The following is a 27,641-nucleotide window of genomic DNA, read 5'->3' as shown; positions in this document are numbered from 1 at the left end:
GCCAATTTAATGAAAATATATGATCACCGTCAGTTGTGTAATTGATGCTAATCCCCAAATTGATAAAGCCCAGATAAAGGCCCATGGCAGATCTAAGAGCCTCGGTTTCAGAAATACCAAATAAGGAAGATGCCCTTATATCAAAATTCAGACATTCTGGAGTTAAAGCGCCCTCTATAGTTGGGTAATTCTCATGTTCCATTTAATGGTAATAGATGGCGGAGTATTATACTAAATCTAGAAGTGATACATATATACTATTTTTACTTGCTGTGTGTCTAAGAGACGTGTATAAGAGCACAACTGAAATATATTCAACCCTTTTTAAGTTTACGGATATTATTTTGAACATTTAAAAACCAGAAGAATTCCATTAAAAAAAACATTTTTCATTCATTTTTGGAAATATTTCATGAAAACAATATGCTGCTGGAGAGTGAGTAAATACAAATTAAAGAGAAAAACTAGAACAAATGACATGAAATTAGTTTATTAATATTGACTCATTAAAACTAAAAGTAGCAATTGTACAGACCATGTATTCATAGCATTAGAATGAAGGGGCATATTATATTGATTTTGAAACTCGGTGAGAATGAAAAGGATAAAATGTCAGAAATATTGAAAGAATACAAGCAGGGATGAAAAATTAGATTTAAAAGCTGTCATGAAGTAGAATGCTCGGTCTCAAGGTGAATGAATAAACTCACTACTGTTGGAGACTTCTCACAAGTCTACTTTGTGTTTTTATTCTTATCGATGTACGAATTGATTTCCTTTCTTTGTTTTCTGAGTACAGCAGCAAGGTATAGTAAGCACCCATTGATCTCTGATTGAGTAGTTAGGAGCCATTTATTGAATATACATGGAAATAAATGTGCAATTTGACTACATTCGTGCTCTTATCATTTTGGTGATTTTGTTTGGATTGTCTCGACTAATGACCTTCTGGGCTCCATCTTACAAAGAGTTACGATGGATCCGATCAACCTCAAGTATATGGAAATCCATCAATGCCATAATTTTCTCGTAAGAAAATTTGCATAATGTCCATTGAAAACAAAGAGAAGCATACTGAATTGTCAGGAAAACAGTTAATGTATGAATACACATTAAAGAAAATATTTTGAACAAATTTGTATTTTGGATGTTGACGCTGCTGGCCTTCCATAGTTGTGGTTGATGATCAATCGTAACTCTGTGTAAGACGGGGCCCTGATCAGCCTCTCCAATTGTATATGTAATATTCCAATCACACCAAAGAAATTGACTCCAGGGGCCCTGTCTAACAAAGAATTACGACTGATCCGATCAATCACAACTATGGAAAGCCAGCAGCGTCAGCATCTAAAATGCATGTTTGTTCAAAAGATTTTCGAGATATGAATGTATATCCATGAATTTATTGATTTCTTGACAATTTGGTGTGTTCTCCTTTGTTTACAAAGGACATTTCGCAAATTTCCTGTAAAAAAAATTATGATATATAACTCTATATTTCCATAGAGTTACGATTGTAACTATTTGTTAGACGGGGCCCAGATCAAATAAAGTTATTACGTTGTTTTGATTGGCATAACATTGGTCAGTTTGGAGTTGGTTTCTTTGATGTGACTGGGTCGCAGAAAAATATGATCAGATTATAAAAAGCCAGTATCAAGATCTGGGTAATCTTTTAATTTTCAAAGTTTAAAATACATCATCATATAAAATGAAAGTACACTATGTTGTGGTTCAAATGGGATTAAAAAATCTGACATTCATGGGTAAATATACAATTAAATCAAATAAATTTAAAAAGTTAGGTCACCCAAAGTGCATCCTTCCTTTAAAACCACCTCAAACATGGTTCCATGACATTTGCTCTGGCGACAATTGATCCGATGGAAAATCTGCATGTATAGCCAAATATTAAACCTAACCTCCAAAACTAAATAAACCCTAATCCTTATCTTTACATCATTTTGAACAAAAAAACTGGGAGTTCAATCCCACGTTGTGCCAAAAGATGGGAGTTGCTGCTACCCTGTTTGGCAATCAACATTTAAGGGATAGGGCATCGTCGATCTGGCACTGCACAATTTTCTACAAATTTAGTGATTGGATATAAAAACAAAAAGATTATATCCTGAAATTCTTAGCTTATTCAATGCTCTTGAGGAATTCCGAATGGTTTATTATAAGAAAGATTTTTGAAAGACAGAAAGTTTATTTGATCGGGTACCTTGTGGACAAACTTCCTGGTCCAAGACACAAACCAAACCAAACGGTAATGACTATCATTGTTTGTATGGTATGTCACTTATATCTATTTCAGGGTAAAAAATAAATTAATGTCTCACCCTATAGATAATCTGGATTTCAGGATTCATTTTTTGACATTTCAAGCATATGAGTGAAACAAAATTTCATCACAAAAACTTTTCATTTACACTTATCATCTTGTTAGCCGAATTATTCTCCAGCAGTTCATAAAATATTTTACAAAATCCACACCATTTATCCACTTCAAAAACATATTTTTATGCATTTGCACGTATTGATATATTCCATACCAAGCAGTAGTCTTAATATCAACATAAAGTAAGGTAATTAACATTTCCAAAAGTAAATGGTAAATGTTAACCATAACAAAGAAATTAGTAATAAAATACAGATTTCATTGAATCCCCTGACATAACGTACCTTGTCAAAAGTCGCGGCAGTGACTTTCACACAGAACTCCACAAGCGACCTTTCATTAAAGGACAAGTCCACCACAACAAAAAATTTGTTTTAATCAAAAGAAAAAAATCTAACAAGCAAAACACTGAAAATTTCATCAAAGTCGGATGTAAAATAAAAAAGTTATAACATTTTTAAGTTTCACTTATTTCACAAAACAATTATATGCACATCTTGGCAGCCGGTATGCAAATGAGGGAACTGATGACATCACTCACTAATAATATTTCTTTGAAATATAATTTTCTCCTCTTTGTCCCGTGGAACAAAGTCTTATTTCTCCCTGAACATGAGGAATTACCATTTTTTAACATTTTGTGGTTAAGTCAAGTTGGTCCTTATTGTAAAATCTGTAAAAATCAAAATTTTGTATTATTCAAACAATAAAAAACAAAACAAATAGTGGGCGAGGGACATCACAGATTCTCTCATTTTCATGTGACTAAATTTTGCATATAACTAGTTTTTGAAAAATAAGCAAAACTTTAAATGTCATAACTTACTTATTTTACATCGGATTTTTATGAAATTTTCAGCGTTATGCTTGTTGGATTTTTCTCTATCGATTCAAATCGTCAATTTTCTGGGGTGAACTTGACCTTTAACAATGCTCACACTACTTCATCATAGATCAAACAATAATGAATGCAAGAAAGCTGCTGTGAAAAGATGTGTTTAAAGCAGGATTCATGCTGTAAGATGCTGCATACACTTTTGACAAGTTGCCTTATAGGCTTAAAAGCGTTTCACTTTACCGAGAGCTATCTGCCAAAACTTAAGTAATTTGTTTAAAAGTGACTGAAACATTTGGCGTTTTTTTTACTATGGTCTTTCATAGTCCTTAGAAACTACTTCAAACTCTGAGGAAGCTCCCGCATAAGGTAGTACTACTGTTAAGCGTTTGAAGAATCCGGAGTGTCTTAGACGATACGTTCCTAATGGTTGGTCCTCTGGGATATCCCAATAGATGGTAGCCCGGTTTGACATCGTGGCACCGGTGTGGTCAGTTTCCCAATAGAACCTATGGACATGATGGGGGAGAAAGTAATATTACCATTTCATTATCACAATCATCATCATCATCATCGTCGTCGTCATCATCTTCATCATCATCACCATCATCTCCATCATCATCGTCATCATCATCTTCATCATCATCGTCATCATCTTCATCAATCGTCATCATCATCGTCATCATCGTCATCATCTTCATCATCATCATCACCATCATCATCACCACCACCATCACTATCATCATCATCAAAATCTCTGTCTACTGAAATCTATTATTTCATTAAAGTCTGAGCAATAACTCACTTTATACCAGTAATTTGGCACAGAATTCTTATGAAATAATACAAACATATGGGTGATCACTTGGCTTCTATTCATACTCATTAAAGGTCAAGTAAACCCAAGGAAAATGCTGACTTGAATAAATAGAGAAAAATCAAACTAGGTTAGTGCTGAAAATTTCATCAAAATCGTATGTAAAATAGGAAAGTTATAACGATTTAAAGTTCAGCTTATTTTTCGCAAAACAGTGATATGCTCAACTAGGTGACTCAGTCGATGATGTCCATCACTCACTATTTCTTTTGTTTTTTATTGTTTATATTATACAATATTTCATTTTTTATAAATTTGACAATATAGATAGGACCAACTTGACTGAACCATATCGTAAAAAACTGCTAATTCCACATGTTCAGGGAGGAATTAATCGTTGTATCACTCAACAATGAGAAAATTAGAATATTTCATATAATAAAATACAAAAGAAATAGTGAATGGATGATGTCATTGTCTCCTCATTTGCATACCAGCCAGGATGTGCAAATAACTGTTTTGTGAAATTAGTGAAACTTCAAAATGTAATAACTTTCTTATTTTACATCCGATTTTGATGAAATTTTCAGTGTTTCTTTTTATTCAAATCAACTTTTTGTTGGGGTGGACTTGCCCTTTAAGTTATTTCACTACCAAATGTGGAATTCAATTTGATTTTTTTAATATTTGGAAATGGATCAAGACAAGAAAAACCGACCTTGTTGACCAATCTGTATCAGTCAAGATAGTTCGCCATAGTCGTCCATTCGGTTCTTGAACTTCAAGGAAGGTATCCTCAAGCTGTAATGGGGAAAAAATGATAATAAAATAAAAGTAATAACGAACTGTCATTACAATCATCAGTATCAACACAACCACCACTACCATCCCACAACTACCATCATCATCATCACCATTATCACCATCATCATCATCACATCATCATCAACATCATCCTCATTATCATCAACATCATTTATTTTCAGCATCTCCATTTACACAATAACTTTTAGCATTAATAAATAGATGAGAGTAAAAAAGGTCCATTTTTGGTTAAAATGCAAACTGCAATTATGTTCAATAAAGTTCAAATTATATTTCACTTAGAATCATCATCACCATCCTCCTTCTCCTCCTCCTCATCATCATCATCACAACGACTACAACCACCACCATCACCACTACAATTGTCATTGTTGTTGTCATCATCACCATCCTCCTCCTCCTCATCATCATCATGATCACAACGACTACAACCACCACCATCACCACTACAATTGTCATTGTTGTTGTCATCATCACCATCCTCCTTCTCCTCCTCATCATCATCATGATCACAACGACTACAACCACCACCATCACCACTACAATTGTCATTGTTGTTGTCATCATCACCATCCTCCTTCTCCTCCTCATCATCATCATGATCACAACGACTACAACCACCACCATCACCACTACAATTGTCATTGTTGTCATCATCACCATCCTCCTCCTCCTCATCATCATCATGATCACAACGACTACAACCACCACCATCACCACTACAATTGTCATTGTTGTCGTCATCATCACCATCCTCCTACTCCTCCTCATCAGCATCATCACCATCATAATCACGACCACCACTACCATCACCATCATAATCACGACCACCACTACCATCACCATCATAATCACGACCACCACTACCATCACCATCATAATCACGACCACCACTACCATCACCATCATAATCACGACCACCACTACCATCACCATCATAATCACGACCACCACTACCATCACCATCATAATCACGACCACCACTACCATCACCATCATAATCACGACCACCACTACCATCACCATCATAATCACGACCACCACTACCATCACCATCATAATCACGACCACCACTACCATCACCATCATAATCACGACCACCACTACCATCACCATCATAATTTGTCAATAAGCCTACCATTCCAAGGGTGTTCTGTCTTGGGTTTCCTGCCCAGAAAACAGCTGTCACAACTGAACCCTAGCGGTATGGAATAGGTAAAGAAAGGAAATATCAATTTTATTGAAAAAGATTTAATTCACCAAGTCCTTAGATTTTCCTCTTATGAGTGCAAAAAATAGTCTCTTTTAATTTTTCAAAATGAAATAGCATTTAATAGGATTTATATCAAATGACACATGGGGATGCTGTTGGCATGTGACATTACAAATAAAAAAATTAAAAGGCCATTACTCTGTTAATCTTCAATTGGTTTTCACCAAGTTTTCCCCAATAAACTTCTTTTTTTTCTTCTTTTTTTAACTTGTATTTAAAGGTCAAGTCCACCTCAGAAAAATGTTGATTTAAATCAATAGAGAAAAATCAGACAAGCACAATGCTGAAAATTTCATCAAAATCGGATGTAAAATAAGAAAGTTATGACATTTCAAAGTTTCGCTTTTTTTAACAAAATAGTTATATGAACGAGCCAGTTACATCCAAATGAGAGAGTCGATGACGTCACTCACTCACTATTTTTGTTTTTTGTTTGAATTATACAATATTTCATTTTTTACGAATTTGATGATTAAGACCTTATTGCCTGAAGCACAAAATGTTAAAATAATGGAATTCCACATGTTCAGGGAGGAATGAAACTTCATTTCACATGACAATGACGAGAAAATACAAATATTTCATATTTCATATAATAAAATACAAAAGAAATAGTGAGTGAGTGATGTTATCAACTCTCTCATTTGGATGTAACTGGCTCGTTCATATAACTATTTTGTTGAAAATAAACGAAACTTTAAAATGCCATAACTTTTTTATTTTACATCCAATTTTTATGAAATTTTCAGTGTTATGCTAGTTGATTTTTTTTCTTTTTATTCAAATCAAGTTTTTGTTGGGGTGGACTTGTCCTTTAACAAACTTTACATCCGGATGATTGCCCCCTTTAAAAGCATTATACTTCATAACATATATTATCCTAACCTGTTTATACTTTGGATCTACATCAATGTAAACATCACCGGCACTGGTTCCGTTCGGAAAGACATCACCCCTAGTGAACACCTGAAGACCTCGTTGGACGTTCAACAGGTTTGGAGGGCTAGGTCCTGCTCCGATGTTGGTCCCCTGGAAATGAGATGCAATAATATTCTCAGGATCAACCACAGATAATGCCTGTTTGCTGTTATGTTCCATAAGAGAGCGGTGTTGGCTCAGTCGGTAACGCGTCTGCCCGTCGAACCAAAGATCGTGGGTTCGAGTCCACCCCGGGCTGATGACTGAAGCCAGTGCGTTGTGTGTAAACGTCTCTCCCATGTTTCATAGATGCAGGCTATGTAACAATGGAAAACACTCCGTCCCTCGGATAGGACGTTAAATGGAGGCCCCGTGTAGAGGAGAGTCACCACCTTTGCACGTTAAGAACCCACTGCACTATTCGTATAAGAGTAGGGGGTAACCCCGGTGTCGTGGTCCACCTGCATTCCCCCAATCAGTTATATCGGGAGGAGAGACCTGCGGGTCATAGTGATTCAGTTCGCTTTTCGCCTCCCAGGCACAGGTGACGCCAAACAAATAATAATAATAATAAGCCCCCTCTCCCTAACATTGTGTTTGTCCTTTCTAATATAATTTTGGTAAAAACATCAAGTTTTTGGTGAGATGTTGCTTGCATTATAATCAAGATTTCATTTCTTTTCATCCAATACTGTATAGATATAAATCCCTCATTAAAAATATGTACAAAAATTATGAGGGTGTGTACAATAAAATCTTTAAATAATCTTTATCAATGATATGACATTTTGTTTTAGTTCTATTCTTTAAAGACAGCTTCACGTCGGTGAATAAAACATCATTATTTCATTTGACTGCACCCTAATATTTGCTTAACAAAAACCAAATATTCTGAAAATATGACACAATAAAATCTGCCATAACTTACAATGTCCTTCAACACATGTTCCAAGTCAATATAGACACAATGGGTGATTTCAAGTCCAATGTTGGCCTTGGTGTTAGTGTTGGACTTTGGATTACTTCCCCTAGCTCCAAAACTTATTATGAGTTTGTAAAACTGATCCAGATAACATTATTGACATCTCAACAACTAGTGAGTGAATTTTCGGGACCATCTTCATTTTAGGTTTCGTGTTACAATCGTGTAAAAATTGACCTAACACCAACACCAAAAGGTCAACACTGAACTTGAAATCACCCAATGATCATATAAAAACCTTTATTAATACATAGTTTTGTTAACCTGTATCAGAGCATCTGTTAACATGCTGTATTGCTGGATGTAAGCCTGCATGGTGTTTGGACCGTAGATAGTGGAAGCACCCTCGTACCGCTGGATCTAAAGACATGGATTTAAATAATAGATATTGAATTATAAACTGAGGAATCTTCATTATGCAGTAAATGTGGTGAGTGGAGTTTGTTAAAACATTGTAAAAAATAGCAGCATTGCCATTATCATTATCGTCATCAACATCATGATTATCATCATAATCACCATTAATATTATTATCATTACCATCATCACCATCATCAAAATCATCATCATCAAAATCATCATCATCACCACCATCATCATCATCACCACCATCATCATCATCATCATCATCAACATCATCACCATCATCACCACCATCATCATCATCACCACCATCATCATTACTACCATCATCATTATCATCACCACCACCACCACCACCATCATCATCATCTCCATCATCATCATCATCATTACCACCATCACTGCCACCACCACCCCTTCTCATTATCACTTCTCATCTCCTCCAGCATCATGTTATCCGTTATCCAAATATCATTAATAACTTACTTCATACTCCTCTGGTGTAGTGATATAATGAGTGTATGTATTAGACAGTCCAGTGATTACAATCTGATTGTCAGTAATGCCGGAGTCATTCAGAACCTGACAGAAGAACAAGAAATCATGCAATTATAATTCACATTTTAACTTCACTACTTCTAAACATTACTACTTCTAATAATAGTCAGTATTTAGAGATGCATAATGTCATACGAAAAGTTTTGTTATGCCTGTAAGGTATGTTTATTGTTTTTGTAGGGCTAATATTTAAATTTACTTACGTGATTATCGACCCGTTATATTCAAGTTGTGTATTCGCTGATTATCTCTTTACTTGTACGCATAATTAAATTTTCGTAACAACATTTTCACTTTCAGTTCCTTTGTTGTTCTTTATTTACTGAGACATCTTGTATTTTTCCCCCTTCTTTCTTAGCGCTTTGAAACTTTCATATAAAGCGCTTTATAAATTTTGTATATTATTATTATTACAAGTTGGTGCCATTTTCCCAAAAGCTTTATCGCCAAAAGTCTTGGAATGTAGACATATTTTGGAGAGAAGATCTAGTGTTTGTAAACAAAGAATTTCACAGGGTTAATTGTTTCTTAATGAGATCACTGAGGTACAGGGCATTCTCATTGATGCACTGAAATAAGAGTGAAAAGAGTGAGGACTTCAAATTAGGCCCGTTTCGGGTACACGTGTACACGCACGGTCAAGTCAGTGCACGTGTACTAAATTCCATCACCGTGTACACGGTAGCATCTGCATAAAGCTTGCGTGGGACTGTAAAGTCAGTGAACAAGCTCACAGCCTCACATTAATTCTTAGTTCTCAGACACTGCACATGTTTTAATCACTAATATGTCAATATATTTCAATTAACCTAGAGTGAGTTTACTTCCAAAATCGCCGATTTAATCCACATTTATTCTGGAGACTCAAGTTTTTGTACCACACGAAATGGGTATGCTCCGGTCAGTGCAGGGCCCTAGTTAGCGCCGACGTTCGTTGGATGCGCATTTTGCATACTGTACCGTACATGCATGCACAGATCGCTGCAGAATTGAGTGTAACTGAAGTTATCGATTGATTTTCATTATTTTATTGCCAATTTGAGGAGCGTGTGTTTGTAGGCTTGTAGCACATGTGTATGAGCGTATAACACGTAACTGGAGACTCTCGAAAGCATTCTTCAATCACTTTTAAAGCCAATTTGAGAATCACCAATTGCGACAGCGATCATTGCTCCAGTTACGTGTTATACGCTCATAAACATGTGCTACAAGCCTACAAACACACGCTCCTCAAATTGGCAATAAAATAATGAAAATCAATCGATAACTTCAGTTACACTTAATTCTGCAGCGATCTGTGCATGCATGTACGGTACAGTATGCAAAATGCGCATCCAACGAACGTCGGCGCTAACTAGGGCCCTGCACTGATTTACTTTTGCATTCTTTATTAATTTAATGCGCTGCTAAGCTGAGTAAACTTTTAAATTGCACCAATTTTTGTGGATTGATACTTCTAACTTCTCAGGTAAGCTTTAAAACCGTGACTTAGGCTACATGTAGGAAACACTGAAAACATACTGTAACTCACTCTCACTCAGTGTTTACAACGTGTACACGTGTACACGACCGAAAAACACGCCGTGTACACGTGCATCAAAAATGGACTTTCAAACCGGGCCTACTTCAAACTACAAGCCTTTATCGGAGACCAATGGAGACTTTGTTGGATCAGTGTCACATGTTCAAAGTTTTATTTGAGTAAGAAGAGCATTGCAGCTGAATTTGCTCCAGCGATGTAATCGCTCCGTTGTAAATTCCACACACTAATGTAATAACCAACTTCAACCCAGGGTGTAATGCTATACCCTATCCTAAACCTAACCCTAAAGCTAACATAAAACTCTATTACAACCCTCATCCAAGTGACTGAAACTTAATGACAATGGAACCCCTGAAAAAAATTCCCTGCTACTAACCCTTCCGATGGCATTCCTGAGTCTGCGTCCCGCCATGGTGGAGAACTCTCCCGGAGCGGCCAAGATGAACAGCTCTCCAATACGAAGAATCTGGGTGTCTACTATGTCAGGATGCCACTGCCATGGGGTTGATACCTGCGGAGCATTTCATCAAACAAATAGTTGTTACAAGCTGCTGAAATTGTTGAATCTTATTGGCTGATAACAAAATTGTATGTGAAAAATCACTATTCATATCATGAAATGCCACCGCTGAAGTGAGACAAAGCTTTGATTCTAAACAAGATGGATAACTATCAGTGGTGCATCCAGCTAGATTAAACACAATACCAGTAGAGGTGTTGTGGCTCAATAGATAAGTCTTCGGACTTTGAACAAGAAGGTCCGAAGTTCAAATCCCACCGCAGCACCCACATCCCTTGGCAAGGCGTTAATCTACATTGCCACTCTCGACCCAGGTATAGTAAATGGGTACCCGGTAGGAAGGAATTCCTTGAATGCTCGGTGCACCCGATCAGGATAGCCATTCTAAAACCGGGGTTATAGTATGCAGGCTTACAAACATTTGTATTAAGCGCTATATAAATGTTGCATAATATTATTATTATTGTACAACGCCTACTTAGCTTGTTGTACGCGATCAAATGGGAGGCTGAATGTCACACATTCGTACCGTTGCACACAAGACGTACCATCCAAAATGTACCGTCCAAAATGTACCATTGCACGGCTTTAGGAGGTGACGTCACAATGCGATTTCATTGAATAAGGTAACAATGCGCGTACAGCCCGCTGGCTAAATGCGCAATGCTGTCCAAGATCATGTGCGCTTGTGGGCCCGGCTTGTGGGATTTTGCTTTTCGCTTTCAATATTTTTGCTCCCTTTTCATAGATTACTGGAGGGAAAAACTTTTTTTTCATATTTTCGCTAGATTCCGAGGCGTTGTACAACACAAATAGCGAATATTCTAATTCGTGCAATGGTGCGAGATTTCGCATTCGGTGAAAGAAAGAAATGCTCTATTCAACTCGGCTAACGCCTCGTTGAATAGAGCATCTTTCTTTCACCTCATGCGAAATCTCGCACCATCGCACTCATGCCTATTCGCTATTTGTATATTACCATTTCAGGGGTCATATTATTTTTACATAAAAGTTGGCCTCTCAAAACTATTGGGTCTAGTCCGGCTGGACCCGCGCCTGACATCTCCTCTATCAGCAAATCAGATACAAGGATTTCATTAGCTTATAAAAGTTATCATTCTTCTTTCTTTATTTTGACCTCTTCCACTCTCTCTTTCTTTTCCTTGTTTCTTTCTTTCATTTCTTTCCTTCCTTCCTTCCTTCCTTCTTTTCTTTCTTTCTTTCTCCCTCTACACTTCTTGAACTATTAACAATTCCCCAAATTCATCATCTATTCAATCCATAATGACAAATACCTTATCACTAATCTTTATTAATGCTCATGAAAACTCAGACAGGACTTATCACTTTGCTCATGTTGCCCACAAATATCCAGGGGGCCATTTCATAAAGCTGTTTGTAAGTTAAGAGCAACTTAAAGAACGACTGGTGATCCCTTCTTACGTGCTAAACCATCGCCAATGAATATACCATTTACAACAAGGGATCTTCAGTCGTTCTTAAAGGCACTCTTAACTTATGAACAGCTTTATGAAACACCCACCAGGTAAGTACAAACTTGAATAATTTCATTCACCTCTCCAGTAGGAAGTAGAACAGGTTTAGGCTGATGGCATTCAATCATTTCTTGAGACGGTTCCTTGATCAAATCCCTCACAAAATCCCAAACAAGACTCCCATCGGTGTCACCTACACATATCAAAACATAGAAAATAAAATGAGAATTATTACTCATAACAGTTTAGCAACAAATCGATATGAAGCGGACATTTAATGATTGATTGCAAACCATTGAATCAAAGGATTATTTGTTGAAAAACTTACCTCTCAACAGAATTTTTTTTTCAAAAATTCTTCTTTGACATTATCTGAAGGACAGACATGTACACTCCGCCAAAATCAAAATGTTGATTCTTTTAAATGTTCAAAACTCTTCATAATGTCAATAAATATTCTTAAAAATTTTTGAAGATAAAGAAAATATAACGAAGCAATGATGCTCCCCCTTCAATCTCTAACAATCTTAGTTTTTTTCCATGAATTGATGTTACATTTACTACATAATATTTGAATGGCAAGATGAATATGTTTACATTATCTTCTCAAAGACTCATTTTGTATAAAATAATTATACTCATTCATGCACAGAAGTTAACTCATAAAGGAATACTTTACTGTCAGTATTTTTCACGTATCAACCCATTCAATCCTATATTCTGTGATTCCCATGCAAAGTTCCATTATGCTATGGGTTATTTGTATTTGTATTATTTTGAAGAATGAAAAATAAATTGAACTGAACCCATAGACAGCTGAATTCTGGAATATCCATACACTTTGTACAGGTACCTCCAAGTTCCTGTAATCAATTGGTTAACCAGTTGACTACTGACATTTGTAATTCCAATAGGTTTTATACAGGGCATACTTGCCTCCAGTAGGCACTTGGTTAAATGGTAAATGAGTACTCACTCTGTATGAAGGGCTGTAACATGATGGTTTGTTGAAGTATGATAGAAACATGAAGGCACAAATATGAGCTGAACATTCACATTATGATGATCTGTACAAACAAAGCATGGCATTGATTTAAGAACGAGAACAATTACATGTTTTACATTCAATGTGGCAGTTTTACAAGATCTAAGTTCATTTAAGCACATAACACTTTAAAGAGAAATGCCAGTAGTTGCAGTAAACACTGATTTCATGAAACAGTCTGTAAAACCAGGCTTAATTGTCAGTTTATCATCGAGGATCTACATCTGGTACAGTTACATAAACTGGACTTTGCGAAATCTTGAAATCAACGCTGAAAAATGTTCACACTGAAGATCACCAACACAGATAGGCACACGTGGGACAGTGTGTTATTATTGCTGGAATAAAGACCCGACGGAAGTGACCGAATCCGCACTTATTTTGCTTATTTCTCAGCAGTTACACAATTTCTTCCAGAATCCTTTGGCACATATTTTTTATTCATACAAACAGACACTTGCGTGGTCATTATATTAGATTCTGTAAAAAGTCATTTTGAGATCGTTACCAGAACTGGAATTTATCTTTAAACAAGTGTTAACTAGTCTTTATTTTTTAATGTTTTATATTGTGAAAATAAAAAAATTGCTTCAGGTCTGGAGTGAACCTCTAAACAGATAATAATAATAGGCATTTATATAGTGCCATCTATCTGGAAATAATCCATTTTGAGGCGCAGTGTTTGTTATTATTACCCCCGTTACCCCGGCTTTATCTCGAGCTGCCTTTCAGTGCTCAGTGCATTCAAGGAATTAATCCTGTCGGGTACCCAGTCACCTCACCCGGGTTGAGTGCAGCACAATGTGGATAAATTTCTTGCCGAAGGAACTTACGCCATGGCTGGGATTCAAACCCACGACCCTATGTTTCAAAGTCAGAAGACAAATCCACTGGGACACAACGCTCCAAAGATATTTAGCTTAAACCACAGTGGTTTAACTTGGGGCAGCTAAACCTCTATTTATGCTGAAATAATCTCTTTTTGCACCGGACTTAGCTTCCATGATGACGAATTGCAATAATCATTCCCTGAAAACCTCTAATTGTTCGAATACCAAAAATTCTGAAAAAAATTCATCTTCTCTGATATTTATCAATCAGATTGCCCAGATGAATTTGATGCACCTATTAGAAATATTGATGTATTGAGTGCTATACAAAAGTGGAATATTTGATTCAAATAATTTATTTGAATTAAACCTCTGATTGTTATACAGCCAAGGGCATTTAAGTGACATAATTACCAGTCATAATATGAAATGTAATTAAAATAACATAGAGCAACTTTTGTTACGACTGTGACATAAGTTGGTGATGCATTATGGGATATGGTTGTTGACAATATGTTAACAACATGTGGCAGTATGTGCATTGAATTGCTAGATGAATGTACAAAACAATACTTTATTAGACATGAATATCGTACAATAAAAGCACATGGCATAATAAATGATGACAAGATTCAACCAATACTGATTTTCTTTTAATTAATTAAATTCAATTCTGTTCAATTTTATTTAATTACTAAAAGACATCATTTTGGTAAACAAAATACTTTGAAGAAAAACATTTCATTCCTTTGTTTTGATATACAATTTGTAAACATTATGTTACGCATTGCATTATTCATTCCCTAAAATTAATCCCAAACGTTAGAAATATCAGTTGTTCTCAAGACAAAAGCTTTCGAAAGCTACAAATAAACCCCTATTCAAAGTCACTTTCCTTGAATGTCTCCTAATATATTCCAGATGTATGTATGCTTTGTAATCATTATCAGTCACATCATCATAAGCTTAATTGAGTTAATTTCTCTTCATGGCAAACACTTTTAATACAACCTGACAAAATCTTACTAGAGTGAACCTGCATATAATGAACACCCAAGGAAGACAAGAAAAGTGTTCTTTCTGAGCAGATTGTCTTTGTGGAATAGTTCCTTTAATAAATGTTTCAATGGAGAATATTATTCAATGGAAACCAAACTTGTGGTCCTTATTAACAGGTGGTTCTTCTATAAAGGTAGTCATTAAAGCAAGTTTGATTGTATTTGACATGATATGAATAATGGGGTACCTTGATTAAATGTGAAGAATCCCGGCCCATCTATCGTACCCCCAGCAAAGCTGTACCCCATGGCCGGGGAACAAGTTTTAACCTACATAATGAGAATGAACAAACACACAGATGAAACATATTCATGATCAGCCCTAGGTTTCATCTTATAAATATTGTGATTGATCCAAGTCACTCAACTATGGTAGGCCAACAGAGTCACCTGGTAGTGGTTCAGTGGTTATTTCTCTAGACTATAGATCACAAGCACTGTGGTTCAAATCCAGCTGAGGCCGTAGTTTATTTGTTTTTTTTTACACCTTTGAGCTACATTTGCCACTCTCAATCCAGGTGAGAATAAATGTATACCTGGCAGGAACAAATTCCTTGAAATGCTAAAGCTTACATTTGGCAGCTACCAGTATGGTAAATTTGGGGAAATGATTATGGAGTGTCAAAGGTGGGTGATTTCAAGTTCAGTGTTGACATTTTGGTGTTGGTGTTAGGTCAATTTTTACACGATTATAACACCAAATATAAAATAATGATGGTCCCGAAAAGTCACTCACTAGTTGTTGAGATGTCAATAATGTGATCTTGATCAGTTTTACAATTCTGGATAATTTCTGGCGCTAGGGGAAGCAATCCAAATTTCAACACCATCATAATTATTCATTATGGCTTAGTTGGCTTTCCATAGTTGAGCTTAATTTGAAATCAATTTCAATTCTTTGAAAGCTGAGTGAATGCACAAAGATAACAGTGTACCTTGGGTGAAAGTAAAAAATCCTGTTCCATCCGTACATCCGGACGCAAAGCTATAGCCAAGGGCTGGCGAACAAGTCTTTATCTATTCAACATTATCATTATTAGAGAATGATGATAGGTAGTATCAAGATAAGAAATTTAGTATTGATAAATATTGTTATTAGAAATTTGTAGGTATGAGAACATAAATAGGCTCTTTCATGAATTCCTCTTTGGCAATTGCTCTTGCAATTTTACTAGGATTTTATGCCCTTATTCTGAATTCTGGTTTAATGTAAGCCAAAGACTAAATGCAGTGCAAGGCTTATTGGAATAAGAACACTGAATAAAACTTCTTGTATAGAAGCGTTGCCAATTGTCGTAAATGCATATTAAGAATCCATAGCACTTGAATTGTATAGGATACAAGGAAAAGTTATCAAGCTTCATTAACAAACCAAGCTAACAGAAATCGCAACGTCCTCTAGAAACAAATGGAATAATTAGTGAGTGATATTATAAACATCCCATCAAACAAAATAGTTTAATTCATCTATTGTCATTAAGATATAAAACATTTAAAGTGCTATATAAATCATGCAACTTATCATTATTATCATTATCTATTCTACATATGGGATTTCACACAAAAATAAAACAGAAAGGATAGCGAAAAACAAGTGAACTCTTACTGTAGTATTGTCTTCTAGCATAACTTGGTAGTTTGACATATCAACAAACTGGTGAATCGAGGATATAGTTGATGACATCATCATGGTAGATGAATTATATAATTCCTGTTTGAATAAAAACATATATGATAATGCCTGATTAGAAACTAGAATAAATCTGGGATATCATGATATGAAGTTGTAAAAGAACAATTTGTTTTGTTTTATTGGGATCGGTAAACACTTTTTTTTATGGGGGGGGGGGGGGATTCGAAAATTCCATTTCTCTTTTCTTGTCTTTATAAAAAGTATATATCAAGTGTAAAATATACAGGGAGCAATTCTTTCAATCCCTTAAAATTGAAATAACAACATATCAAAAGCAATTATTCAGTTCAGTCATGTTATAAAGATATAAAAAGTTGATATACTTTAGCTTTAGTGTACTGTCTCTCTCCAATTATCCGAGTGCTTTCAAACATGTCCTTCCCTGGTCCGCTAGCATAACACAGCTGAGCCTGAAACGATAGATTCAAGATAAAAAAGAATGCATAAACTTGTTATGAAAATGCATATTACATAATCATATCACAATGACAAATGTTGATGATAATGTAATTATAATAAAAACATCAATTACTATACGTACCTAATTAATATTTCATCAAGAGACGGTCAGACGTTTGGGAGTGGACGGAAGTGTCCTCTCCTTATGACATATGGGCAATTATCCATTTATCTATTCATCATTTTTATCAACTTTTTTCAAAAACACAAAGTAGAAAATATTATAAAAATTAGGATTGATTGGTAACTACATTTTTTTATTTATTTGTTTTTTCAGGGTTTATTTTTTGGGGGGAGTCAAATTTTAATTGAATAGAATAAATTTCATCACATTTTAAGAGGGTTGGTTGGTATCAGTTATGAAAATATTGACTTTGATTGGTTAATGATGGGGCGAGGCGGTGGCTGAGAATGCATAAAAGAAATAACATTTGACAAATGGAAAGAGAGCAACAGAGAGAGAGAGGTAAAGAAAGGGAGGGTGAGGGTTTTGGTAAGGCACATCCACATTTCTATCAATCACAAGCCTGTATCAGCCTTTTTTTTGTGGGGGGGGGGGGGGTCACCTCACTTTCTAAAAAAAAATCAGGTTTCTGTCATCAAAACAGTTAAACACAAAGCTAGCATGTGCCAGATATATCATCACATACAAAAATTGTCAATATTTTCTTACGGTTTAGTATGAAGCGGTTCACATTAACACCCAGAATCCCCCTAGTTGTAGGAGTGCAGTACTTACTCTTCCATTACAGGTACTCGTCTCCATCTCACACGGCTCTCCGGTGTCAACGCACTTGGGTCCGTTCAGATTAGGAGAAACGTCTCCCTGGTTGCTATTCGGAAACGCGGCCACAAAGCCAGATCCAAACTCCTTCTCAGCAAGGTAAGAGGCATAGCCTTTATTATCACTGCTGATCAGATGATTGGTGTTGTTCATACTCACCGGATGAACAGCAAACCAGCTGGATTATACGAATGGAAAAATGGAAAGGGGTATCAAAGTTGTGAACACACTCCCTTAGACTACTGATCAAACAATTCTGTCAAACAAACATTCTCACTACTTATATAACTTTATCACACTAAAGAAATCATTTTCACTGACTATATGCCTGCAAGTACAACAAAAAGATTAATTACCATCCTTTTCACTAAATTCTTTCAATGCATTAATTATTTTATCAAATGTTTGTTGCTATGGCAGGCAGCCAATGAAAACAAAGTTTCAATGAAATTAAAGAATGCAAGCTTTAAATGAAAGCAACATTTTGAGAGTTTGTTACATTTTCATGCTAAATGTTAAGATAAATAAATGAATTCAATTATTTGATTACTCACCTTATGAGTCCCAAGTCATTGTCATTTTCATCAACAAACTTAGCTACAGTCATTCTGGTATCTGTGTTGTTCATGTATCTGTCATAACAAAAAGGCAAAAACATCAGAACATTAAATCCAAACTCCCAAGTAGTAGCAGTAAGCAAAATTTAAATCATGAAAGTTATCAATAAGCTGTCTTGGCTATCATCTTGTCTGAGCTATTGTCTTGACTCGAGGTCCGATTCAGGCATACAGTGACCATTCAGGTGTTTGTATTAATGTCCTTCTAGCACCTAACACAAAATATAGAATGAATTAACTTTCTTGCTCTTCCTATCTTCTGAATTATTGAGGCCTTGGTGGTTTGGCTTCTACAGATGTTACTAAAAGACTGATTGTAGCTTAAAAGGCGTTACCTACATGCATTAATGCCCTTCTAGCACCAAATTGGCAAAATGTCTAAGAGGGTTATTCCCTTCTTCTCCTCATCTTCCGGATTAATAAGGTAAGCAGGGGCTTATATTGATATTAAAAGAACTTTTTAAAGTCAAAAAGATGTTAACTAGATGTGCTACACACTATTTTAACATCCTTTTAGCCCCAAACAGATAAAATATAAAATACAGGTACATGTACTTACTCGTCCTTCTCTTCTTCAGGATTATTAAGATATGCGGTAGGACTTCTGTTGATGTTACTAGAGAATAGATCACCTCTGTTAACATACACATTGCCTGGTACCATGTTGTCATGTGCATTTGCAATACTCTAAAACAAAAAATAAGAAATAATACTTATAGGCAACTCGAGTGACTCATTTCAGATGCTTCTGGGGGTTGGTAGTCTAGATAAACCAGTTTGCACATATAACCTGATCAAATAAAGGTCATTTATTCTCAAATCTACAACCCTCCAGCGTGAAAATCTTAGTGGGTTTCCTGACATAGCAGCACTTGATTCATGCAAAATAGCAAACTGAAGTTCAATCATCAAACATAATTGATTGCGAAATAAATTGTGAATAAATTAGCTGAAATTAGAATGCCCTATAATAATAATAATAATATAGAGTATTTCTAAAGTGCCAAATCCACATTGATTATGTGCTCAAGGCACTGAGAAGAGGATATAAGAAATATTACATGGAGCAGAAAAAGACAAAGGATAAAAGAAACACATTTATGACAATGAGAGGAAACTACTTGAAGGCAATTTTAAACAAATGGGTTTTTTAGAGCGATCCTCCCCCCATGACTTCTTGAATTTAGGAACTGCAAGCTATTGTTCATCCACTGTTTTCAATAATACAGACAAATAAGAAAAAATGGGTGCAAATCAAGTTGAGATAGAGGTGGCATGGCTCAATGGACAAGTCTCCTAGCTTTGAACCACAAGCCCCAGGGTTCAAATCCCATCTCAGCACTCACGTCCTTTGGCGAGGTGTTTATTTACATTTGCCACCCTTCATCCAGGGGAGTGTTTCATCAATATTTTCATTCGACAAGTTGTCAGATCTGACATCTTTCCATGATTTTGATTGGCTTAGAGGCACTGTTCCTATGGTAACTGTCGGATAAAACGTCCGACAAGTCCTTTCATGAAACGCCTCCCAGGTGTAGTAAATGGGTGTCCCGGTAGGACAAAATTTCTTGTCCACAATATCCTTGCAAAAGCCAGGGTAATAGTATTCAGTACGTGTGTTGCGTGCTATATAAATATTGCATTTTATCGTTATTACTATTATTGGCAGAAAGAAGCTGCTGAAAACTGCTTATCTAATAAAAGAGAGCCAATGGAGTATATTAGAGAGTCAAAAGGGGCCTAAGCTTTCGATCCTAGCAGAATCTTCGTTGGAGGCAAAATGACCATCTTGAACAATTATTACTATTATTGTAATTATCATTACCATTATTGTAATTATTATTACTATTATTGAACAATCTTCCTGACTCACCTGAACGACCCCGGTAACGATGGCATCATGGCTGTCATTGACGAATCCCAGTGAGGTGAATGTAAAGGTCAGGTACTGTAGGTAGCCACCAGGACCAGAATGAGTGTGTGTCCCACTCAGTACAACATTCTTCTCATTGTAACGCTCACCGTACAGACCCCTCAGCTGCTCAAATACCTACAACATTTGAAAGAGGCTAATTCTGGTAAATATGATGGATGGACAAGTTGTCATTTAGCAACGATTCCTGTATTTCATTTTTTTAATTGGTCTTTGATTGATTGTTTATCAATTGCGAACAATTGAAACATTATTTCATATGAATAATCAAAGTCCAAATCATAACATCAAGCAAAAAATTGCCCTTCAAATGCCTGAAGCTTGTCATCATTGTTATAAGGTCATTCCAAGGAATGCATTGAATTATGCAAAATTCACACACAAAACCTGCATTACTGAAATGTTGATATTATCTCACCTTTATTAAAGGTAAAGTCCACCTCAGCAAAAATTTGTTTTGAATCAACGCATAAAAATCAGACAAGCATAATGCCGAAAATTTCATCAAAATCGGATGCAAAATAAGAAAGTTATGACATTTTGAAATTTCGCTTATTTTTCACATATAGTTATATGCACAATTTAGTCACATGCATATGAGAGAATCGATGATGTCCCTCACTCACTATTTCTTTTGTTGTTTATTGTTTGAATTATACAATATCTCAATTTTTACAGATTTGACAATAAGGACCAACTTGACTGAACCATATAATGTTAAGCAATGGTAACTCCACATGTTCAGTGAGAAATGAAAATTTGTTTCACAGGACAATGAGGAGAAAATTAGAATATTTCAAATAATAAAATACAAAAGAAAAGGTGAGTGAGTGATTTCATCAGTTCCCTCATTTGCATACTGACCAGGATGTGCATATAACTATTAAGTGAAATTAAGCAAAACTTGAAAATGTCTTCTAAATCCAATTTTGATAAAATTTTCAGTGTTATGCTTGTTGGATTTTTCTCTATTTTTTCAAATAAACTATTTGTTGGGGTGGACTTGTCCTTTAATTACAACAACAAAAATGATTTAATATTGTGGTATTTTGTTGAGCAGTATACAATCACGCAGGTTATAACCACTTGTTCACTGCAACCATCCTGCCTGTGGTGAATCTACAGGTAGGACTATGGTATGCCAATGTTGTACAGAGCACACACTTTAAAAAATCATTAAAATGTCACTTTTGTGACCAAAATTACTAATTTTCATACAGTTGCAATTCATTTTTCATTAGTAACTTGGGAATAATTTTTGTATTCACCAGAGCGCTCAAAAACTTGAATTTTGGGCATATTTTTGTGTACGCCCTCTATTGGTGGAAAGTAATATGGCAAGAAAATTTTCATTTTTTTATCTCTATTTTTAATTAAGAAAAAAATGATTTAATGAATCAAATTGAAATAAGAGCCAAGTAGTATGAATAATAGGTGTAATAAAAACTGTCAGTGTAAAAAAATCAAGCATTTGCCCCAAAGAAAAAGAGAAAATAAGCCAAACATTGCCACCCTTATTTTGCCACACATGGAGATATAACTGAGAACAAGGTTATATTATAACCTTGTTCATTGAATGAGTGGTTATAACCAGATTGTATTTAGACGGTGGTGGCGGGCAGCAGAGGACCAAGAATTGAGGTATATTTTCGATAAAATCTGGCGATGTTATATCGTTTTACAACCCAACCCTCTTTTTTTCATACTTGTTTCTTTTGGATCATTTAAAATACAATGGGGCAGGGGGAAGATGGCTAATTCCCCTCCACCACCCCCCCCCCCCCGTCACCTCCCTCCCCCTGAAACATATCTATATCAGCAAAGTAAAACTTACATCAAGATTGATAGCAGTACATCCCATGGCGATGTCTGCGCTGACAAACACATTGCAATTGTCTGGGTCAGCATTCTCGCAGGTTATGAATGCTCTACTGTAAAGACGAGTGTGGATCCCTGATGTTCTCTGATCTGGGTGGGCATAACCCATCTAAGGTAAAAAGTACAAAAACAAAGACTAGTGATTACAAATCAAGTATACAAATGTAGAAATTAAAACAAAAAATTCTTCAAAGCTAATTATTATGAATAATGTGAGAACTTTAATACATCTGTATGTAAAAAGACTGGAAGTCCATTCATGAAAAAAAAGTTATTTTGTATCGAAACTTTAGAATATTCAATGGACCATGTGACCTTAAAATGTTCCTCATTCATTTTTTATGAGAACAACATTACTCCTTGGATTAATAGTAAACATTAACAATTTTGTTCACAATGTGTAAGGAAGAAGCTATATTAAATTAATAATGTGAGAACTTATTTACATGTGTATGTAAAAAGACTGGAAGTCTATTCCTGAAGAAAAAGTTATTTTGTATGGAAACTTTAGGATATAAATTAAAAATCAATTGACCATGTGATGTTGAAATATCCCTCCTTTATTCTTTATCAGGACAACATTACTCCTTGGATTAATAGTACGTTAATATATTAACGATTTTGTTCACAAAGGAAAAAGCTATAATAGATTAAGTAAAACATTGTAAATGGAGATAAACTGGTTTCATTTGTATGTGAGGTTAACATTTCTATCTGATTACTGACTAAGGATGTACATGTACATGTACCTGTAAATCAGTTTCAAATTAGACACCATAAACCCCTCAAAACAAGGTTCTGCAACTCAAGTTTGAAGGGATATAAATTTGTTAGTGTGCTATCATCTGTGAATATGGTATCATTCGAAAGCATGATTATTCCAGTTTGTCATTTGTAATGCTAATGTTATCATGGAATGCACAGACTTAACAAATAAGCAGTTATTGTCATAAATAAAATGATGCAAATTTGTTGTTTACAATCGTGAATTTCCAATTGATTTGAGGATGGACTGAATTTGAATTTGAATTATATTGATGTACTAATACGTGAAAATCCACACATGGTGTATTCTCATGGTAACAGATTGAATGTGTTTGGAATAATGTTGAACCCTGTCATTTCAAAAAACTTTAAGATGTTGAATTCACAAAAGATGAACGTATTGGTTTTATAACTTTCATTGTTGCTGAACATTATAAATTTATAAAAGCTTTCACTTCAAGCAAACACTTAATCATGCAAACAGTTGATACACATATCTTATCTTTAATAACACAAACCACTCCTTTCAACCTTAATAACACACTAATGAAGACACCCAAACATTCACTGTCACCTGCATCCTGGGCAGAACACTAAAGACATAGAGACTGCTTAGAAAACAATGCATTTTGCAACATTTCACTTCTGACTTTGCCCTTTATTCAGGGTATTTGTACATTTCATGATTACAGAATCAGTTAATCACAATAAATGGAAAATCATTGTAAAGAGGAATAATGAAGCTTTCCAATGATACCAGTTTCAATATATCATCCCTGAAACTTGATTTGCAGAGCTTTTTGAGGGGTTTACATATCAATATTATATCATAACGACGCAACATTACAAATTAATTGCAAATTTAACAAAAAGTACTATTCAGCGTCATTCCCAAACCATCAAAAACTCTGGCAACTTTTATAAACAAGAAAATTCTAGTTACTACACATTCTATTTCCATTCTAATTATCTACAGGAACTGATAAATAAAGTAACTAATTTCAACAGATTCCTTGAGTATTTGTAAACACAAGCATAAGGGTGGAGTGACTCTCTTAATTACTGTTTGGATACAAAGGTCTATTAATACAAAACTACCCCTTTTTAATAGTTTGAGACACACCGGCCTCCAATTTGATTAGCACACACTAGTAAGCTAGAAAGTAGAAACCTTCATTTTCATATTGAAAAAATAAATCACCAAAGATGATTGAAAAATTAAGTAACAACTAATTGCTATGCATGTATTGAGAAAGAAAAGGGGCCAATTTGCTACAAAAGTACAATTTTGGCAAGAAGATACATTATACAAAATGCAAATTTGCTGACTTACATAATTATCTAAACTTTCTTACTTTCTAACTTCCAACTAAATTTCCTTCAAACTTTCACTAACACACCAATCTCCTAACTCATGTTATTTAGCTTCAGATTTAACCAATCTCCTACATTCCTTTAAACTGTTACTCCCAGTGTTCAATATCTTATCTATTTGTTTGCTTAAACTTAATAATGGGTGCCAAAGTTCAGTGTTTATCAGATTAAGAGGCAATCACCATTTTAATTATTCTTTCAATGATGAAGATCAAATGTAACATGTTTAGATAAAGCTACAGACTACTGCAGATACAGACATTCAATATGCACCATCATCACAAAAGGTGGATTACAAAACATGTCTGGTATTTTAGCAATGTGATATAATTCAATATTGTTCAGAGATAATTGGCTCATGCATTTCTTTTCGCTCCAGTACACGTACATGTACATGTATGTTATTTCAACTTCAAATAAGGTTAATTAATCAAAAAATTTTATTTTCAATCTAAATAGGACATCTATCACAATGTGTTACATATTGTTTACCACAAAAGAGTAGGCTAAAATACACTATCGAAGAAATGAAAGTCTAAACGGAGGTATGATATACCGACTAGGAATTTCATTTCTTTAGATTCAACATTCATTATTTTTTATATAATCTGTAGGAAAAGAAACAATGGACTGTTTGTATGTTAAAATGATGTGAAATAGGCGGATTGTATTGATAAAGCATTACTGTAAATAATTTGTCAAATTGATCAACAATAAATACTTGGTTGATTATTGAATTCCAGGGGAGATCCATATAAATAGAAACCATGGATGGAGGAAGTTTGGGGTTCACTGAATGAGATGCTGCATGTTGAGGATCTGTTGAAACTCTCATTACCGGTACTCATTACTCTGGTATTAAAGCGGGGGAAGTATATTTCACTTTTTCTCCAATGTGTACAAAATTGTAAAATCGTAAAATTTTATTATGATTTTTGCATGGTCATTGAAAGGTTATCGACATGACAGGACAATTATAAGTTTTTTCTTTATTCTTTATTTATATATAAACTTGTTTGTCTTGTTTAGTTTATTTAATTACAAAATCTGAAAATCATATATTTATTTACAAGTCTGATACTGGTAGTAAAAATCCATATTCTTGTGGTGGGTATAACAAATGAGAAAGCAGTTAACTAAGATGAATAGTAGTACAAATAAACTCTATCCGCCTCCTTTTTCTTTCCTTTATTTTTTCCTCCTCTCTACATGTAGAGTCTTACTCTCACTCTCTCAGTCTCAGAATACTGTTATCTTGATCCAAATATTTTAGCCTCTATCAAATCGTTGCCACATCGATACAGATTACACTTAACCGGGTTAATGCAGGGGGTGGGGACTAATAGCAAAGATACTACAAAATGAATATATTTCAGAGGTTTCTGAGTGATAAAAGGTGTAATTATTCCCATGCACCGCCCTTGTGCCCTCTCTCATTTCCCCTATGTTTTATACACAGCAGCATGCCGATTAGACCAAAAGCTTCGGTCTCTGTTATGTTGGTTATTCAGCTGAACTTCGTTGGCTTCACTCACCAAATACAGAGACCGAAGTTCTAGCGCAATCTGTACAGGGGATTCAATGACCATATGTTTATGTACTAAGTTCGGATAAAACTGGGAGGTGAAGTTGTGCGACAGCCAAGGTAAGTCACTGTTTTTGTTTCTTTTAACTTGATTTTTCCCCAATTTTTGGCAAAATTTTAATGCCAAGAGGGAATATTAATTTGCACTTCGGTTGCGTCAATTTTCAAAAATTTGATTCATTAAAGACAAAAATTGAAGAGCCCTGACGGTGGGATTTTGCATTGTAAGTCCCCTAATGGTGGCTGCGTAATAGAGAGCCGTCTGTGTACGAGGAGAAATTTAAAAATAAAAAAACTCCTCGAAACAGACAGCTGCCAGCTGTCTACATGCCGATGAGCAAAGGTTTACTTCCTCAACACTAGTGGACCCCCTTCCCCATGAGCATAAATCAAGCATTTTAAGAAAATCACTAAACTAAGTGACCAATCTTCCCTTTATAGTATCTTCACTAACAGTTACATTTTAACTGACATATTGTTATGAAACCTGCACGGCCATGAGAATGTTTGTTTGGCTGGGCCCTGGGGTGCTGAAGTATATTTGACAAATGACAAGAAAAAAAAGTTTTCACTCCAAATAAAAAATGTCCAAAATTAAATTCATTTTGAAATTTGACAAGAAAAAAAAAGAATTAAAAAAAAGTTTCACTAAAATGAACATGATGAAGGTCACTTGTGTGGTCCCGAGAAATTCAACAAGCACCCCCGCTTCCCAGGGCCATGGAAACCTGTGCAACAAGTTCACGATAGAAGTTAATAAACTTAAAGCTGGAAGTGGAACCGCGCCGCGACACGGCAGTCAATACCAAGAACGGGGAAATTGGGCGGTACAAGGCGTACCCACGCCAGAGTTCCGGCACACAAATATCGACACCGAACCGTACGAACACTTCTGTTTTTCGTCAAGAAATGATCACGTATCTTACCATATTTACATCAGCTGCGGGGCCAGTTATATCAGCCTTTCCTACACCGATCATAAATTGAGGGTCTGCTGCAAAAGCAGCCCAGAACGGGACAACCATTAATACGAAAAATAACTCCTTCATCTTTCTTGCTTGGTTTCACTGAAAAATTCCACACCAAGTT

The 27,641-nt window shown here is 35.3% G+C and overlaps 1 protein-coding gene across 2 annotated transcripts; it reads right to left on the bottom strand.

The window, feature by feature from the left end:
• Positions 1-3,257: 3,257 nt before the first annotated feature.
• Positions 3,258-27,641, bottom strand: LOC121432037 (putative neutral ceramidase C). Of its 2 annotated transcripts, none has more exons than XM_041629857.1 (17): positions 27,479-27,641; positions 22,785-22,937; positions 20,891-21,067; positions 19,577-19,704; positions 18,955-19,032; positions 18,356-18,578; positions 17,481-17,567; positions 17,071-17,175; positions 16,400-16,481; positions 12,612-12,724; positions 10,892-11,026; positions 8,901-8,996; positions 8,316-8,411; positions 7,037-7,180; positions 6,017-6,076; positions 4,772-4,854; positions 3,258-3,745 (listed from the first exon to the last, which is right to left on the bottom strand). In XM_041629857.1, the coding sequence occupies exons 1-17, from the start codon at positions 27,599-27,601 to the stop codon at positions 3,547-3,549; spliced, it is 2,082 nt and encodes a 693-aa protein (XP_041485791.1). In that variant the 5' UTR covers positions 27,602-27,641; the 3' UTR covers positions 3,258-3,546. The 2 variants fall into 2 exon arrangements, with proteins under 2 accessions (XP_041485791.1, XP_041485790.1); XM_041629856.1 differs by lacking the exon at positions 16,400-16,481 and adding an exon at positions 15,653-15,734.

This window comes from Lytechinus variegatus, chromosome 18 (genome assembly GCF_018143015.1).
Source record: "Lytechinus variegatus isolate NC3 chromosome 18, Lvar_3.0, whole genome shotgun sequence".
Classification (NCBI taxonomy): Eukaryota; Metazoa; Echinodermata; class Echinoidea; order Temnopleuroida; family Toxopneustidae; genus Lytechinus; species Lytechinus variegatus.
The sequence above is the reverse complement of the archived record's forward strand: the minus strand, read 5'-3'. Positions and strand labels throughout refer to the sequence as shown.

What these genes read in the sequence shown, in the direction of transcription:
- LOC121432037 (XM_041629857.1), bottom strand. Translation starts at nt 27,601, where the DNA reads ATGAAGGAGTTATTTTTCGTATTAATGGTTGTCCCGTTCTGGGCTGCT. An exon ending in CGAGTACCTGTAATGGAAGA is followed by an intron (nt 17,568 to 18,355) that starts GTAAGTACTGCA and finishes CTATCGTTTCAG; the next exon opens with GCTCAGCTGTGTTATGCTAG. An exon ending in TAGATCCAAAGTATAAACAG is followed by an intron (nt 6,077 to 7,036) that starts GTTAGGATAATA and finishes CCATACCGCTAG; the next exon opens with GGTTCAGTTGTGACAGCTGT.